The sequence below is a fragment of the Sus scrofa genome, chromosome 12 (assembly GCF_000003025.6).
Source record: "Sus scrofa isolate TJ Tabasco breed Duroc chromosome 12, Sscrofa11.1, whole genome shotgun sequence".
NCBI classification, from domain to species: domain Eukaryota; kingdom Metazoa; phylum Chordata; class Mammalia; order Artiodactyla; family Suidae; genus Sus; species Sus scrofa.
Window position 1 is genome coordinate 16,856,572 of NC_010454.4, and position 15,464 is coordinate 16,872,035.

General features: G+C 37.7%; 1 protein-coding gene across 9 annotated transcripts in view; it reads left to right on the plus strand.

Moving 5' to 3' along the window:
• The window catches only part of CDC27 (cell division cycle 27), a 71,404-nt gene that overhangs the window by 45,704 nt on the left and 10,236 nt on the right, over positions 1-15,464 (plus strand). For all 9 annotated transcript variants that reach the window (XR_002337068.1, XR_002337069.1, XM_003131307.5 and 6 more), the window contains 4 exons: positions 2,335-2,487; positions 3,839-4,047; positions 7,504-7,621; positions 12,036-12,164. Coding sequence is in view for 7 of the 9 variants with exons in the window: in XM_003131307.5 (XP_003131355.2) it covers positions 2,335-2,487; positions 3,839-4,047; positions 7,504-7,621; positions 12,036-12,164 (609 nt within the window). In the remaining 2 variants the exon portion in view is untranslated. The remainder of the gene's footprint in view (positions 1-2,334; positions 2,488-3,838; positions 4,048-7,503; positions 7,622-12,035; positions 12,165-15,464) is intronic.

Genomic DNA, 15,464 nt, shown 5'->3' on the forward strand with positions numbered 1-15,464 from the left:
TGAGTAGTAAAGAAAAAAGAGTTGTAGACAGAAAGCCTTTTTTTTCATTGTTAGATTGTGGCGGGGGGGGGGGGGTGTTATTGGTACATAGGTAAAAGTTGTATTTGGCCAAACGTTTTCAAAATTATTTCTTATTTATTGTTTTATAGGTACTTTACATGAATTTTATTATATCCCCTAATTATAGAGCAGATATAGACACAGATGTTTAACTTAAAAAAAACCTTTGTTTCAACCTAATTTCTTAAGTTTTTTTCATTTTCCTTTTTGTCTGTGGCACAGTGACATTTCAGAGGAAACAATAGATTCTGAAAAATTTAAAACCAAGAAGTTTCCAAAATCTTTATTTGGCAGGTAGTTAGGCCTGTCTTCTCATAACCAATGTATATTTGAAAAATACCTACTTGAAAAACTTCTCTGAATAGCTTTTAAGGGATTTCCAGGAAGTCACAAGTCTAAGCTAGTTCTCGATTGTATATGGCCATTTCTAAGAATTGTTCCTATTTTTCTAGTTTTATAAATTTTTTTTAATTTTTTTTAAATTTTTTTATTTTTTTTGTCCTTTTGCTATTTCTTTGGGCCGCTCCCGCGGCATATGGAGGTTCCCAGGCTAGAGGTCGAATCGGAGCTGTAGCCGCAGGCCTACACCAGAGCCACAGCAACGCGGGATCCGAGCCGCGTCTGCAACCTACACCACAGCTCACGGCAACACCGGATTGTTAACCCACTGAGCAAGGGCAGGGACCGAACCCTCAACCTCATGGTTCCTAGTCGGATTCGTTAACCACTGCGCCACGATGGGAACTCCTTTTCTAGTTTTATAAATGCTGTTTCCTTATTTTGTCATCTTCATTTCATTAAGAATAGAACACATAGTCCTTATTCCATTTTTGTGTGTATGCAAGGAACTAGTTTATTTTCTTTGATACATAACTAACAAAGTTAATCTGATGCTCCAAATGAGGTAAAATTGTAGCATTTGCTTAAGAACACTTTTCCTTGAAACACAGATCTTTGTTAAAGTTATTCATTGTCAAATCAAAGAAACTGCAATTTCAAGTTTGTTACTCAGGATGTTTCACAGTGGCATTTGAGGGAGTTCCTGTTGTGCCTCAGCAGCTTAAGGACCCAGCGTTCAGTCTGCTCAGTGGGTTAAGGATTTGGTATTGCCGCAGGTGTGGCATAGGTCGCAGATGCTGCTTGGACCTATGCTATGGCCATGGCATAGACTGTGGCTCCAATTCGATCCCAAACCTGGGAACTTTCAAATGCTGCAGGTTCAAGCCATAAAAATAAATAATAATAACAATAATTTAAAAATAATAAAATGGCATTTGACCTTAAAATTAACAAGGAGAAAAATGCTTTAGGCTGAGCTTCAGCAGCACTGTAACACTGTGTATGTCTACTTTCTACAAAGGCATGTGCATTTTGCAAAGAGTACATATACTCCTGTTACATCAGACATTCCTTATTCTAAACAAAACTTTCAGAATTTCGAACTTAGTGAATGGATAAACTAGGGAACCAATCAGTTTTATAAACCCAAAGCTTCAAACTTTAAGGAAGAGAAGCTGTGAGTGTGGTGAAGAGAAAATTTGACCTAGTAGCTGAGAAGGGACCCTAAAGTCATGAGTGCTACAGAAGAAAAGGGAATTATTACACTAGGTAGGGACTGTAGTTCCTGGCAGGTAGGACATTTGTGTATTCAGTGCTGAGCATGCCATAGCATTCTCGGCCAACTAAGTCTGTTTTTCCCCTGACGTTTTCAACTCAACCTGTTAATAATAAAAGTCAGTACAAAAATAGATTTTGTATTACAGAAGTCTTTCTTTTCTCAACTTTCCTGAGAATTATTCTGTAAAGCCTTTATTAAAACTTGGGGAGTTCCCTGGTGGCTCAGTGGGTTAAGGATCTGGTATTGTCACTGCTATAGCACAGGTTTACTCCCTGGCCTAGGAACTTGCACATGCTGAGGGTACAGCCAGAAAAAAAAAAAAAAACACTTGGAATAGAGAATAAAATAATAGTCTTCTCCTTTTTAAATTGTTAGCTTTGAATAGATCTCTCTTCTGCCTTTTGGTGAAAACAAATTTTCTTTTCAGGATTCATGTTCTTATCATGACTTTTTAGTTTATAAAAGCTAAGTTAAGTGTGAATATGATTGCATCATCATTTGACCTACCATGGAAGGTCACTCATTTTGGCCATATGTTAGTAGTAATTCAAAACCAAGGCAGCGTTTAGGTCCTGTGAGAACAGTACCCAGCATTCTCCCTGTATATATGTAAATTGTATCAACTTGTTTTCCCCTTACTAGTTTTTGTATTTCAGGCTGAAAGAATATTCTCAGAAGTTAGAAGAATTGAGAATTACAGAGTTGAAGGCATGGAGATCTATTCTACAACACTTTGGCATCTTCAAAAGGATGTTGCTCTTTCAGTTCTTTCAAAAGACTTAACAGACATGGATAAAAATTCACCAGAGGTAAATTAACTGAAACACTTTGCTTATGTAGCTATTTTTTGGTCATTCATTTTTACCAAATGGAGACAAACCAAATCATTCAAACACCATTTGGTATCACCCTTATTTTTGCATTCTTCTCTGTAGGCAGGAACTCAGAGAAGGGAAGATCGTAGATTATGTGGTACAGATTTACAAATAGGAAACTTATAAAGCAGATATTTCGTTCAGGGTTAATCAGGATTTGGCTGTGTTATAATTTCTATTGTCACTAAGATTAAGTTCATTAAATAGAAATAGTTTTTTTACAGTGATCATTTTAAATTAAAACAGTAATTTCAACTGTCATTTTAAGTCCTAGGCACAGTTTATTGACAAGGTTCAGTCTTATAAGGATTGTATTTCAGTGCATCTCAAGAATATTTAGTGACACTTCTGTGACATATTTAAGCTTAGAATTTAAAACCATCAGTTCTCATTATTCCCTGTAGTCTCCATGAACACTGAATTGATAGGTTCTGAACCATTGCTCCTAGGGGAAATATACACATACATATAATACTTAAATTATAACCTTAAATCCTAAAAACAGCTCATCCTGGTACATTCTATTTTCTTTATTTTGCAAGAGAAAAAGAGGTTCAGAAGTATTAAAGTCACTTGTCAGAGGCCACCCTATAAACACGCCAGAGTTGGGATTCAAATTCCATCCATCTGGCCTCAGCCTGAACTCCTTACACTACACTGCACTGCCCACCTATATAGTCTCCATCTTCCAGTTGTCTAATCTGCTGAAACAAGAAGGTAGAAAGTTGCATTTTTTTTTTTTTTAATCTCACCTGAGAACATGCCTGTTGGGCAACTCATTTGTTGGGTCCACCAGTGACCACTAAAGCACTGCAAGTATTGATTTTGGCTTTACAAATGAATTTTAGAAAGTAGACAAATTTGCAAATATGAAATCCATGAATAGTGAGAATTGACTGTATCTATTAAAGCTCTTAAGTTGTTTTTGTGTTCTAAGTAAGATCCGGGTCTTGATTTTAGTCATAGACTTGGTTTTGCTAGAAAAAAAAAAAAATTTTAGGAGTTCCCGTCATAGCCTAGCAGAAAGAAATGAACCTGGCTAGTATCCATGAGGATGCAGGTTCAATCCCTGGCCTCGTTTATTGGGTTAAGGATCCAGCGTTGCCGTGAGCTGTGGTGTAGGTCACAGACATGGCTCGGATCTGGTGTTGCTGTGGCAGCCAGCAGCTGCAGCTCTGATTCAATCCCTAGCCTGGGAACTTCCATATGCCTCGGGTATGGCCCTAAAAAGACGAAAGAAAAAAATTTTAATCGTGCATTTGTTTTTTGTTTCCATTTTGTTAAGGCCTGGTGTGCTGCAGGGAACTGTTTCAGTTTGCAACGAGAACATGACATTGCAATTAAATTCTTCCAGAGAGCTATCCAGGTTGATCCAAATTATGCTTATGCCTATACCCTCTTAGGGCATGAGTTTGTGTTAACTGAAGAATTAGACAAAGCATTAGCTTGTTTTCGAAATGCCATCAGAGTCAATCCTAGACATTATAATGCATGGTAAGTGCTAATGAAGTGCAAATTATTGATGGGGCTGATACTCAGTGATTTTTCTTGGTGGATATCTCTTTGTTGTCAATGAATTTGATTACTAATACTTAAGAATGTTATAAACTGGTTGATAACTTCAAAATGTTTTTTATGTGAAATTTATACATTTAACAAATTCTTAACTAAGGCTAATAGAACTCCAGATCTTATATTCAACAGTCCCAACCTTTTCTCCTACCAAACTTTTGCAAATGGCTGGTTTTGTTACCTTGATTTGTTACTTTTTCTTAGAATACTAAAACAGTGATTAGAATAGAAAGTGGTTGGGAAAGTGGAGAGGAATAGTATAATTCACCTATTGGATAATAGAAAACAAAGAAAACCATCCACTAGTTGTTGCTCCTTGGCAGTGTTCTAGTTTACTAAGTACTAGTTCTAGTTTATTAAGTTAACTGTTCCAGTTTAGGTAACACCTCTGTTTTACTTTTTTGTAGTTGTGCATAAGTGGACGAATAGGCAGGGTTAATCATTATAGCAGTTTCTATTTGTCACTAAACCTGAAGCACTAGATTACTGAAATATATTTTTTGATTTGTGTTTATGTTTTTTAATGGATTATATCTAATTTCTAAGTAGATATATTACTTGAAAGATGGCCTGGTAAGTGCTGGCTTCTGCTGATCTATTAAACATTATAAGAGTCAAGCTTGCTGACATTCACTTGAAGTTCCTCTGTGATATTTTAAGAGCTCAGTTTCTTTTTTTTTTTTAAGCTGTCCTCGCAGAATACAGACGTTCTTGGGCAGGGATTGAACCTGAGCCACAGCATTGACAATGGCAGATCCTTAACCACTAGACTACCAGGGAACTCTGAGAGCTCAGTTCTTAATAGGACTGGTGTTGTTTTTAATTTATTTTTTGTCTTTTTAGGGCCACTCCCGTGGCATATGGAGGTTCCCAGGCTAGGGGTCATGTCGTAGCTATAGCCACCGCCACAGCAATGCCAGATCCGAGCCAAATCTGCAACCTACACCACAGCTTATGGCAACACTGGATACTTAATCCACTTAGGCCAGGGATCAAACCTTCATCCTCATGGATACTAGTCAGATCCATTTCTACATTTCCACTGAACTACCACGGAAACTCCTGTGATGTTTTGTCTTTTGTTGTTTTGTTTTGTTTTTTTTTTTCCCCTGTCTTTTTGCCTTTTCTAGGGCTGCTCCCACAGCATATGGAGGTTCCCAGGCTAGGGGTCTAATTGGAGCTGTAGCACTGACCTACGCCAGAGCCATAGCAACACAGGATCCGAGCCGTGTCTGCAACCTACACCACAGCTCATGGCAACACCGGATCTTTAACCCACTGAGCAAGGGCAGGGATCGAACCTGCAACCTCATGGTTCCTAGTCAGATTAGTTAACCACTGCACCACGACAGGAACTCCTTGCAATGTTTTTTAAATGTGTAGTAACTGTTCTGCTATATTACAGTAGCTGCATTCTGAAAAAAATAAAAACTACCATGTCAAAAATTATAAAAATAATTGTTTCACTTAGAGAAAAGGAGGACTATTCAGACTAGCAAGCTTTTACTAGTCTGAATAATCTGAAGAATTTAAATACTGAGTTATTTGGGTAACTGGAAGTATTTAACCAAACACTAGGCAAATTTATTTTTTGAACTCCGGGGCAAATAATCTTTCTTTTGTTACCTCCACTTTCATCATTATTAGCACAGAGTTTTTCAGACCTTTTCTTTACCTGTAACACCATTATAATAAACAAAGCCACACAAATAAAGCAGATATACTATTGTGCTTTTTTTTCTTAATCATTTGGTGCATATTCCCCATCATCATTATGTAATTTAGCTAAGAAGGCTCCTTAATATAAATCAATCAAATAATATTCATTTGATGTTTTGAAAATTCAGGGAAAATACCTGTATAACAATTAATATACCATTACATAGTTTTTAAAATGTATAATTTTTTAAGTTTATTTGAAGCCTTTAAAAGTTGTAATTTTGAGATTTTTCTGGTGGCTCAGCAGGTTAACGATCTGGCATTGTCACTGCTATGGCATGGGTTTGATCCCTGGCTCAGAAATTTTTGCATACCGAGGGCACAGCCAAAATAATAGTAATAATTTTGAAGTTTATAAACTTTGAATTCTATAGGGGCATTTTTTTTTTCTTCTTTTTAGGGCTGCACGTATGGAATATGGAAGTTCTCAGGCTAGGGGTTGAATTGGAGCTGCAACTGCCAGCCTACGCCATAGCCACAGCAGCGCAGGATCCAAGCCACATCTGCGACCTACCCCACAGCTCACAGCAATGTCAGATCCTTAACCCACTGAGCAAGGCCTAACATGAACCCCCATCCACATGGATTCTAGTTGGGTTCTTTACCACTGAGTCACAATGGGAATTCCCATATTTTTGATAATAGTAAGTGAGGAGAGGGAAAGGAAGCAACATGACACTGTGATAGTATAATTATAAAATATATATGCATTTGGGCAAAGAATATGGAAATAGCATTGTTAGGAGTTTAGGGTCTGCAATCATAAAGGAAGGATCTGGTTAGAATCCTTTTTAACTGTATAACTTTGGACAAGTTATGTAATTTCCCTAAACCTCAGTTTCTTTATTTAAAAATGTAAATGGTAGGAGTTCCCTGATGGCTTAGCAGTTAAGGATTCAACATTATCACTGCTGTGGCTTGGGTTCGGTCCCTAGCCCAGGAACTTTTGTATGCTACTGGCATACAAAATGAATGATGAATGAATTAATCAATTTTTAAAAGTCCATATCCCCTTGGTTCCTTTAGGATTAAATGAGATAAATCACACAAAGAATTTAACAGAATTATTGGCAGACACATGATAACCGCTCAGTAAAAATTAGCTACTAAATCTAGACTGTAGTGGTGGTTCTAAGGATGTGGTTTCTTTTTTCCCCCGTTGTCAGTTTTGATTGATTGATGCAATTTTTTTTTTTTCTTGTAGAAGTAACTTGTCTAAAATGCTTTGATGAGTTTTTTTTTTATCATGACTGATAGTTTTTGCCTACCCTAAGACAGGTAGGATGGTCTTACATCAGTATTTTTTTACTGGTTTATTAAAATGCCACATTAACATTGTGGCTCAGCAGTAACGAACCCGACTAATATTGATGAGAATGCTGGATCCCTGGCCTTGCTCAGTGGGTTGAGGATCTGGTGTTGCCATGAGATGCAGTGTAGGTCTCAGGCAAGGCTCAGATCCTGCATTGCACTGGCTGTGGCAAAGCCCGGCAGCTGTAGCTCCAATTTGCCCCCTATCCTGAGAACCAACATATGCCTCAGGTGCAGCCTTAAAAAGACCAGGAAAAAAAAAGGCCATATTCCATATATATCCTTTTATTAGATGAACTAAATTAGCAGTTCATATTCCTAAAATTGTGCTTTATTTTATACTTCCAGGTATGGTTTAGGAATGATTTATTACAAGCAAGAAAAATTCAGCCTTGCAGAAATGCATTTCCAGAAAGCACTTGACATCAATCCTCAAAGTTCAGTTTTGCTTTGTCACATCGGAGTAGTAAGTAGCTTTCTAAGTATTGTTCAGTTAGTCTCTTGAAATATATTTGTTGTTGACTTAACTGCTGTTATGAAAATTAGGGCTTTTTGTTATTGTTGTTATTCTTGAAACAGTAGCCCAGATTCTTTTACAGCCAAAAATAGCACCTTTTTGCTTGACATAAAGAGAAATCACTGGAGTACCCTCATTCCTTGGGCAAGTTACTTAATTTCTCTGAGCGTCTATTTTATGAATGACAAGAAATACCACCTTGCCTACCTCAAGGGTTATCATAAGACTCATATGAGATACTTCATATTTTTGAAAGCAGTTTACTATGTTAATATTTAGCTTCTAAGTTAAGTTTATAAGGCGAATGATTCCCTATATTTTAGCCTCTGAGTGATATAGATATGTCAGAACTAATTAAAATTTACAATCTTGTGCCAATTTCTATTGTATAGCAGAGTAACCCAGCCATATATATATGTATTTTTTTTTCTCTTGTTCTATCCCAGGAGATCGAACATAGTTCCCTATGCTATACAGTAGGACCTCGTTGCCCATCCATTCTAAAAGTAATAGTTTGCTATTACTAACCCCAAATTCCATTCCACTCCCTCCCCTTTGGCAACCACAGGTCTGTTCTCCATGTCTTTGAATCGGTTTCTGTTCTGTAGATAGGTTCATTTGCGCCGTATTTTAAATTCTGCATGTAGTGATATCATATGGTATTTGTCTCTCTCTTTCTGACCTACTTCACTTAGTATGAGAGTCTCTAGTTCCATCCATATTGCTGCAAATGACATTATTTTGTTCTTTTTTATGGCTGAGTAGTAATTCCTTTGTGTATCTGTACCACGTCTTCTTAATCCATTCATTTGCCAAGAACATTTAGGTTGTTTCCATGTCTTGGCTATTGTGAATAGCGCTACTATAAACATAGGGGCGCATATATGTTTTTCAATGAAAGTTTTGTACAGATAATATGCCAAGGAATGGAATTGCTGGGTCATATGGTCGTTCTGTATTTAGTTTTCGGAGGAGCTTCCATACCGTTTTCCATAGCAGTTCTACCAATTTACATCCCATCAACAGTGTAGAAGGGTTCCCTTTTCTCCAAACTATGTTATTAGTAGACTTTTTTTTTTTTTAAGGACTATACCCATGGCATATGAAAGTTCCCAGTTTAGGGGTCAAATTGGAGCAGCAGATGCCAACCTATACCACAAGCTCACGGACATGCCAGATCCTTAAGCCACTAAGCAGGGCCAGGGATCAAACCCTCATCCTCCTAGATACTAGTTTTGGATTGTTTAGTTTGGGTTTTTTTGTTGTAGTTGTTGAGTTGTATGTGCTGTTTGTATTTTTGTTTTGTTTTTGTTTGTTTGTTTGTTGTCGTTTTGGGGCCGCGTATGGAGGTTCCCAGGCTAGGGGTTGGATTGGAGCTGTAGCCCTCGGCCCACACCACAGCTCATGGCAACGCCTGATCCTTAACCCACTGAGCAAGGCCAGGGATTGAATCCGAAACCTCATGGTTCCTAGTCAGATTCGTTTCCACTGCACCACGACGGGAACTCCTTTTTTTAATTTTTTGTTGTTGTTGCTATTATTTGTATATTTTGGAGATGAAGCCCTTGTTGGTTGCATCGTTTGTTATGGTTATATATTTTTTTTAAGTATCTGATAGGTAAAAAGGTATATTTGCTTTTTAAAATCTCGTTTACTAGTTTCTCTGCAAGCGTATTACCTTAAGTTCTTGTTCTTGCCCTCTCACCCGTCTCTTCTCCCTCTTTGCTTCCCCCATCTTTTGTGCTTTCACTCAGCAGTTGGCTTCTGTGAGAACAAGCATACAATATGAGGAAATTTTATTAGTTTGGAATTTTACTTTCATTTTAGAGGAAGAGTTCTTTTAATAGTTATCTTTGGGGGGGGCTTCACCTGCAGCATATGGAAATTCCAGGCTAGGGGTCCAGTCTGAGCTGCAGCTGCTGGCCTACACCAGCCACAGCAATGCCAGATCCGAGCCATGTCTGCAATCTACACCACAGCTCAGGGCAACGCTAGATCCTAACCCACTGAGCAAGGCGAGGGATTTAACCTGCATCCTCAAGGATAGTATTTGGGTTCATTACTACTGAGCCACAATGGGAACTCCTATAATAATTACCTTAAAATTGATATGGTAACATATAGTTAGATACTGAACAAAAAAAATAGAAACTATGTCAAAGGTGTTTTTGTTTTTTTTTTTTTAACATGTAAGATAAACCAAACCTGTGTATCTCTTAATACAATTTTAGTTAAGTTGGACTTTTTTTTTCCTGCTTTTTTTAGGGCTGCCTGCGGCATAGGGAGGTTCCCAGGCTAGGGGTCAAATAAGACCTTCAGCTGCTGGCCTACACCACAGACACAGCAATGCCAGATCCTTAACCTTCTGAGCAGGGCCAGGGATCAAACTTGCATCCTCATGGATACTAGTCGGGTTTGTTACCACTGAGCCACGATGGGAACTCCAAGTTGGACATTTTTTAATTTTTTTTTTATTTTATTTTATTTTATTTTTTGTCTTTTTGCCATTTCTTGGGCCGCTCCCACGGCATATGGAGGTTCCCAGGTTAGGGGTCTAATCGGAGCTGTAGCTGCCAGCCTACGCCAGAGCCACAGCAACGCAGGATCTGAGCCACGTCTGCAACCTACACCACAGCTCACGGCAACGCCAGATCGTTAACCCACTGAGCAAGGGCAGGGATCGAACCCACAACCTCATGGTTCCTAGTCGGATTTGTTAACCACTGCACCAAGACGGGAACTCCTGGACATTTTTTTTTTTAAAGTTGGCTTTCTTCTAAAATTATTGTGGAACAGATTGTTTTATAATTTTGAATGGTTTATTTGAAGAAGTTTTCAGATAAAAGTATGCTTCTCTGTTAGGGGACTAGAATTTAGTTCTGTGGACAGAATATTTGGCCACATGTAATTATAGCCTTCTGCAAGATCATTGCTTAGATTAATTTACCAGCAAGATGTTGGCAGTACTTAATCTTACACTCTTGTTTGTTAAGATCCCACAGCCACATCCATTCTCTCCACTTTATTTTTTCTTTTTTTTTTTGAGATTTTCAAGGAACATAATTTCAGTTTTTCAAATTTCAAATTTCAGGGAAGAGATTGGGTCATGGTTTCATAATTATATATTATAGAACAAAGTATGATGGTTGACACTACTGGCCAGTTTCTAAAGGCCATAGGTTGGTCCAGCATTGTGTGATCTGTGGGCTTTAAGACCTAGAAAGGTCATTTATCCTTGCTATAGTGTCCCTGTGTGTTTTTCTTTAATTAAACTATAGTTGATTTTCAGTGTGGTATTAGTTTCAGATGTACAGCAGAGTGATTCAGAGATAGATAGTAGATAGATAGATATATTGATAGCCAGAGAGATATAGAGAAATATATTTTTTCAGATTCTTTTCCATTATAGTTTATTATAAGACTATAGTTCCCTGGGAGTTCCCATCGTGGCATAGTGGAAACGAATCCCACTAGGAACCATGAGGATGGGAGTTTGATCCCTGGCCTCACTCAGTGGGTTGAAGATCCGGCGTTCCCATGAGCTGTGGTGTAGGTCATGGATGAGGCTCAGATCTGGAGTTGTTGTGGCTCTGGCGTAGGCCAGCAGCTCAACTCCAATTAGACCCCTAGCCTGGGAACCTCCATATGCCATGGGTGCGGCCTAAAAAGACCCCCCCCCCAAAAAAAAGAATATAGGAATATAGTTCCCTGTGTTATATACTAGGTCCTTGTTATCTATTTTGTATGCAGTAGTGTGTATCTTTTAATCCCAAACTCCTAATTTGTCTTTTTCCTGCCCTCCCTTTGGTTTATACGATTGTTTCCTGCCTGTGAGTCTGTTCCATTTTATTTTTTAACATATAATTCATCTAAGGAGAAACACAGCAGAATATAAGTGCACATGAATAAATAGTGGGGCTTGGTTTGGGTTTTTTTTTAAGTTATTTAAAATAAATTACTGCTCAGATTTATAGATCAGTGGTTTGCAGATGAATTATTTTTAAAATAAATTCATAAAAGGGGTAAAAGTATAATTTTTCTGAGTGGGAAGGGCTGGTAAGGCTTGGAACCAAATCCTCTAGGGGTTCTTGAATAGTTTTGAAAAGCCTAATATTTAGAGGACTATAATAAATCTGTTAAAATGTGAGTACTATGTGGCTAAATAGTACAGATTTATTTGTGAAGGGAAGACCAAGGTTTTTCTTGTCTTTTAGACTTAAAGGTAACCAAATATCTGAAGATAGAATATTGGTTATCATTTTGGAGGGTAATGACGGAGTGGGAGCTACGTTGGTTTTGAGTCACATTATTTGATTTTCACCTCCTCAAAAGAAAACATTAATAAGATCTTTATTTCTTATAGGTTCAGCATGCACTGAAGAAATCGGAGAAGGCTTTGGATACCCTAAATAAAGCCATTGTTATTGATCCCAAGAACCCTCTATGCAAATTTCACAGAGCTTCAGTTTTATTTGCAAATGAAAAATACAAGGTAAGATGGTCTTCAGAATTGTTCTGCTTAAGTTTTGCCCCTTTTTTAATAAGCTAAAAGTTATCTATACTTGAATTTTCATCTTAAATAGTTTATTTTCCCCATTTTCAAAAGCTGTTAGTTTCTTTTGTGTGTTTGATTTCATTTCTTTGCGAAATACTCCTAGGAAGGATGGGTCTGTGGATGTTTAGGAATGTATGGTTATTCTTATATAGAAAGGCAGTTTTTTCATCAGAGCATTATCTTAAATATAAAACCTAAACTGTCCTGTTAGGACAAAAATATGTGAACAGATGACAAATGAATGTGTGTGCATTATTCAACAAGTATTTATTGAATATCTATTATATGTCAGGCAGTAGGAGAATAGTGGCAAGTAAAGCAACCGTATTTCCCTCCTTTGAATAGCTTACCATCTAATACTCTTCTAGAGGGACAATAAACATGAATCAGATAGTCACAAGATAATAACATGTTGAATACATAAAGGAAAAAGGTATAATAATAGTGAATTATGAGAGCTCTTAACAAGGAGACTAAGTAATCATAAACAAATCCAACTTCAAAGCCAACGTTTTGACTTAAAGTTCAGGTTACTTTTTTTTATAAATGCAGGCTCTTTTTACTAAGAAGAGTTAAAAACTTAACCCCCCAAAATACCCACAATTTAAGTGCACAGAAAATTTTGGCTAAATAATTCATTTTAGTAGACTCTTTCTCTAGCAGTCTGTTCTTCCAGTATACATTGAAATTTGCTAAAATAGAAAAATACAGGAGTTCCTATCGTGGTTCAGCAGTAACAAACCTGACTATATCAGTGAGAATTCAGGTTTGATCCCTGGCCTCGCCCCAGCCTAGCTCAGTGGATTAAGGATTGGGTGTTACCATGAGTTGCAGACATGGCTCAGATCTGGCATTGCTGTGGCTGTGGGGTAGGGCAGCAGCTACAGCTCCAATTCAGCCCCTAGCCTGGGAACTTCCATATCCCATGGGTACAGCCCTAAAAAACAAAAAAAGAAAAGAAAAATACAAAACCAGTGATAAACTCTTTTTTCAAGATGAATAAAGCTGTATAAAGGGATTGAATGTGCAGTTTATGCTTCGTCATTTATTCAGTAATTCTTCTAGTCTTAACGCTGTTTTTCTTTATAAAGAAGTTGTTTTTTCTAGTCCTACTGTTTCTGTCCTTTTAAAACTTCGTTTAAATCTAATAAATACTTAACTTTTAACTTGCTCTTTGTGGTACTATAATTATAGTTCAACATTTGTTTTCATGTTTTTGCTTCATTGTACTCCTCTAAATATGTGTCACGTTCTTCATTTGAAAGACTATATTCAACTTATTACCCTTAAAGCCATTTTAAGGCTACCACACCTATCACGGAAGTCCATGTAAATCAGCCCTCTACTTGCTTCGAGAAGCCCAAGTTCTAATCTGATCCACTGTTCAAGTCCTAATGGTTGTAGTCGTTTTCAAGTACCAGCTTGGAGCTTGGCTAACTCATAAGGCCCATTTTTAGGCATGGATTAGATATAGGTAGACCGTATTAAAAAGGGCATACGGAACAGTTACTTATTTCTTCTGAAATGTCTCCAAAATGAAAATCAAATTATGTTAGAGGGCCACCTCAAATCTCTCTTGTGGCAAAACATTGCTAGATACCACCCTATTTAATGTATTATATTAATATCTAGTTATGTTAAGTCTTAAATCTTTTAGAGCAAAAATGAGAACCCTGATCCTATGTTAGACACTCTTTCTCAAGGAGTGTTTGTAACTAGATTATCAGTGGCGGAAGGCATGATATATGCCTGAAATTTTAATAACACTTGTAATACACAGTGATAGAAAGAATACATCTATTCTGAACTGTGTGTGATGTAGCAAGTTTTAGAGTACATTATCTTGATTAAGATTTCTTTAAAGCAGTGGTTCTCAATGTATGGTCTGGGAACTTCTGAGGGGTTACCAAAAATCCTTTCAAGAAGTCTAGGAGATCAAAACTATTTTCATAATAAAATTTCCATGTTATTAGGCTTTTTCACTTTCATTCTCTCTCCAGTGTATAGCTGCTTGATGTGATATAACAGATTGAATGCAGAAGCAGACAAGGGAATCCAGCTGTCTTTTTTGTTGTTGTTGTTGGTCTTTTTAGGGCCAGACCCATGGCATATGGAGGTTCCTAGGCTAGGGGTCAAATCAGAGCTGTAGCTGCTGGCCTACACCACAGCCGCAGCAACGTGGGATCCAAGCCTTGTCTGCACCCTACACCACAGCTCACGGCAACGCTGGATCCTTAACCCACTGAGTGAGGCCAGGGATCGAACCTGCGTCCTCATGAATGCTAGTCAGATTCATTTCCACTGAGCCACGACAGGAACTCCCATCTGTCTTCTGTTAACCAGAGATTTGCAAAAATGTTCTCACTGTCTCACCCCTCACTGACTTTTTATTGTTCTGATTAGAAAAATATTGTGTTAATATATCATGGGTTTATTATCTTTAAAACTTGAAATTTTCCATTTCTGATATTGTATGTACTAACAAAAGCTCTTTGGGTTCCTCAGTAGTCTTTAAGAACATAGAAAGGCCAGAGACCAAAAAGTATGAGAATGGCTAGTTTGCAATATTAAAATTTTAATTCTTATGGATACAGGCTTTGTCAGTCCCTATTAGTAAAGTTTGGTAGGGTTTTTTGGTTTGTTTGGTTTTTTTGCCTTTTGTCTTTTTAAGGGCCACACTCATCGGAGCTGTTGCTGCTGGCCTACGCCAGAGCCACAGCAACACCAGATCCAAGCCTCATCTGCGACCTACACCACAGCTCACGGCAACACTGGATCCTTAACCCACTGAGTGAGGCTGGGATGGAACCTGAGACCTCATGGCTCCTAGTTGGGTTCGTTTCCGCTGCGCCACAATGGAAAATCCAAGTTTGGTAGTTTTAACCGTGGTCTTATGTAGCTAATAGCAATGACCACAAATTTTTTGCTTCAATACTTTTTTCCATGTATATTTTACAATGTTTAACACTATGGCTATTGAACGAAAAAAGATCAAGTGTACCTCATAAAATTATTACATGTAATAAATCTTCCATTCCCAGATATGCAGGTATGATTCTCAGACATACTCAGCCTGGAAGTTTCTTTGACTTTATTTCTCTTGGGTTGCCAGCAGTTAGGAAGCGGGCAAAGTGTTGAGGATGCACCAGAGCTCCCTACATACTTGTGTAAAAAACATGGCATTTTGGAGTTCCCATTATGGTGCAGCGGAAACAATCCAACTAGGAACCATGAAGT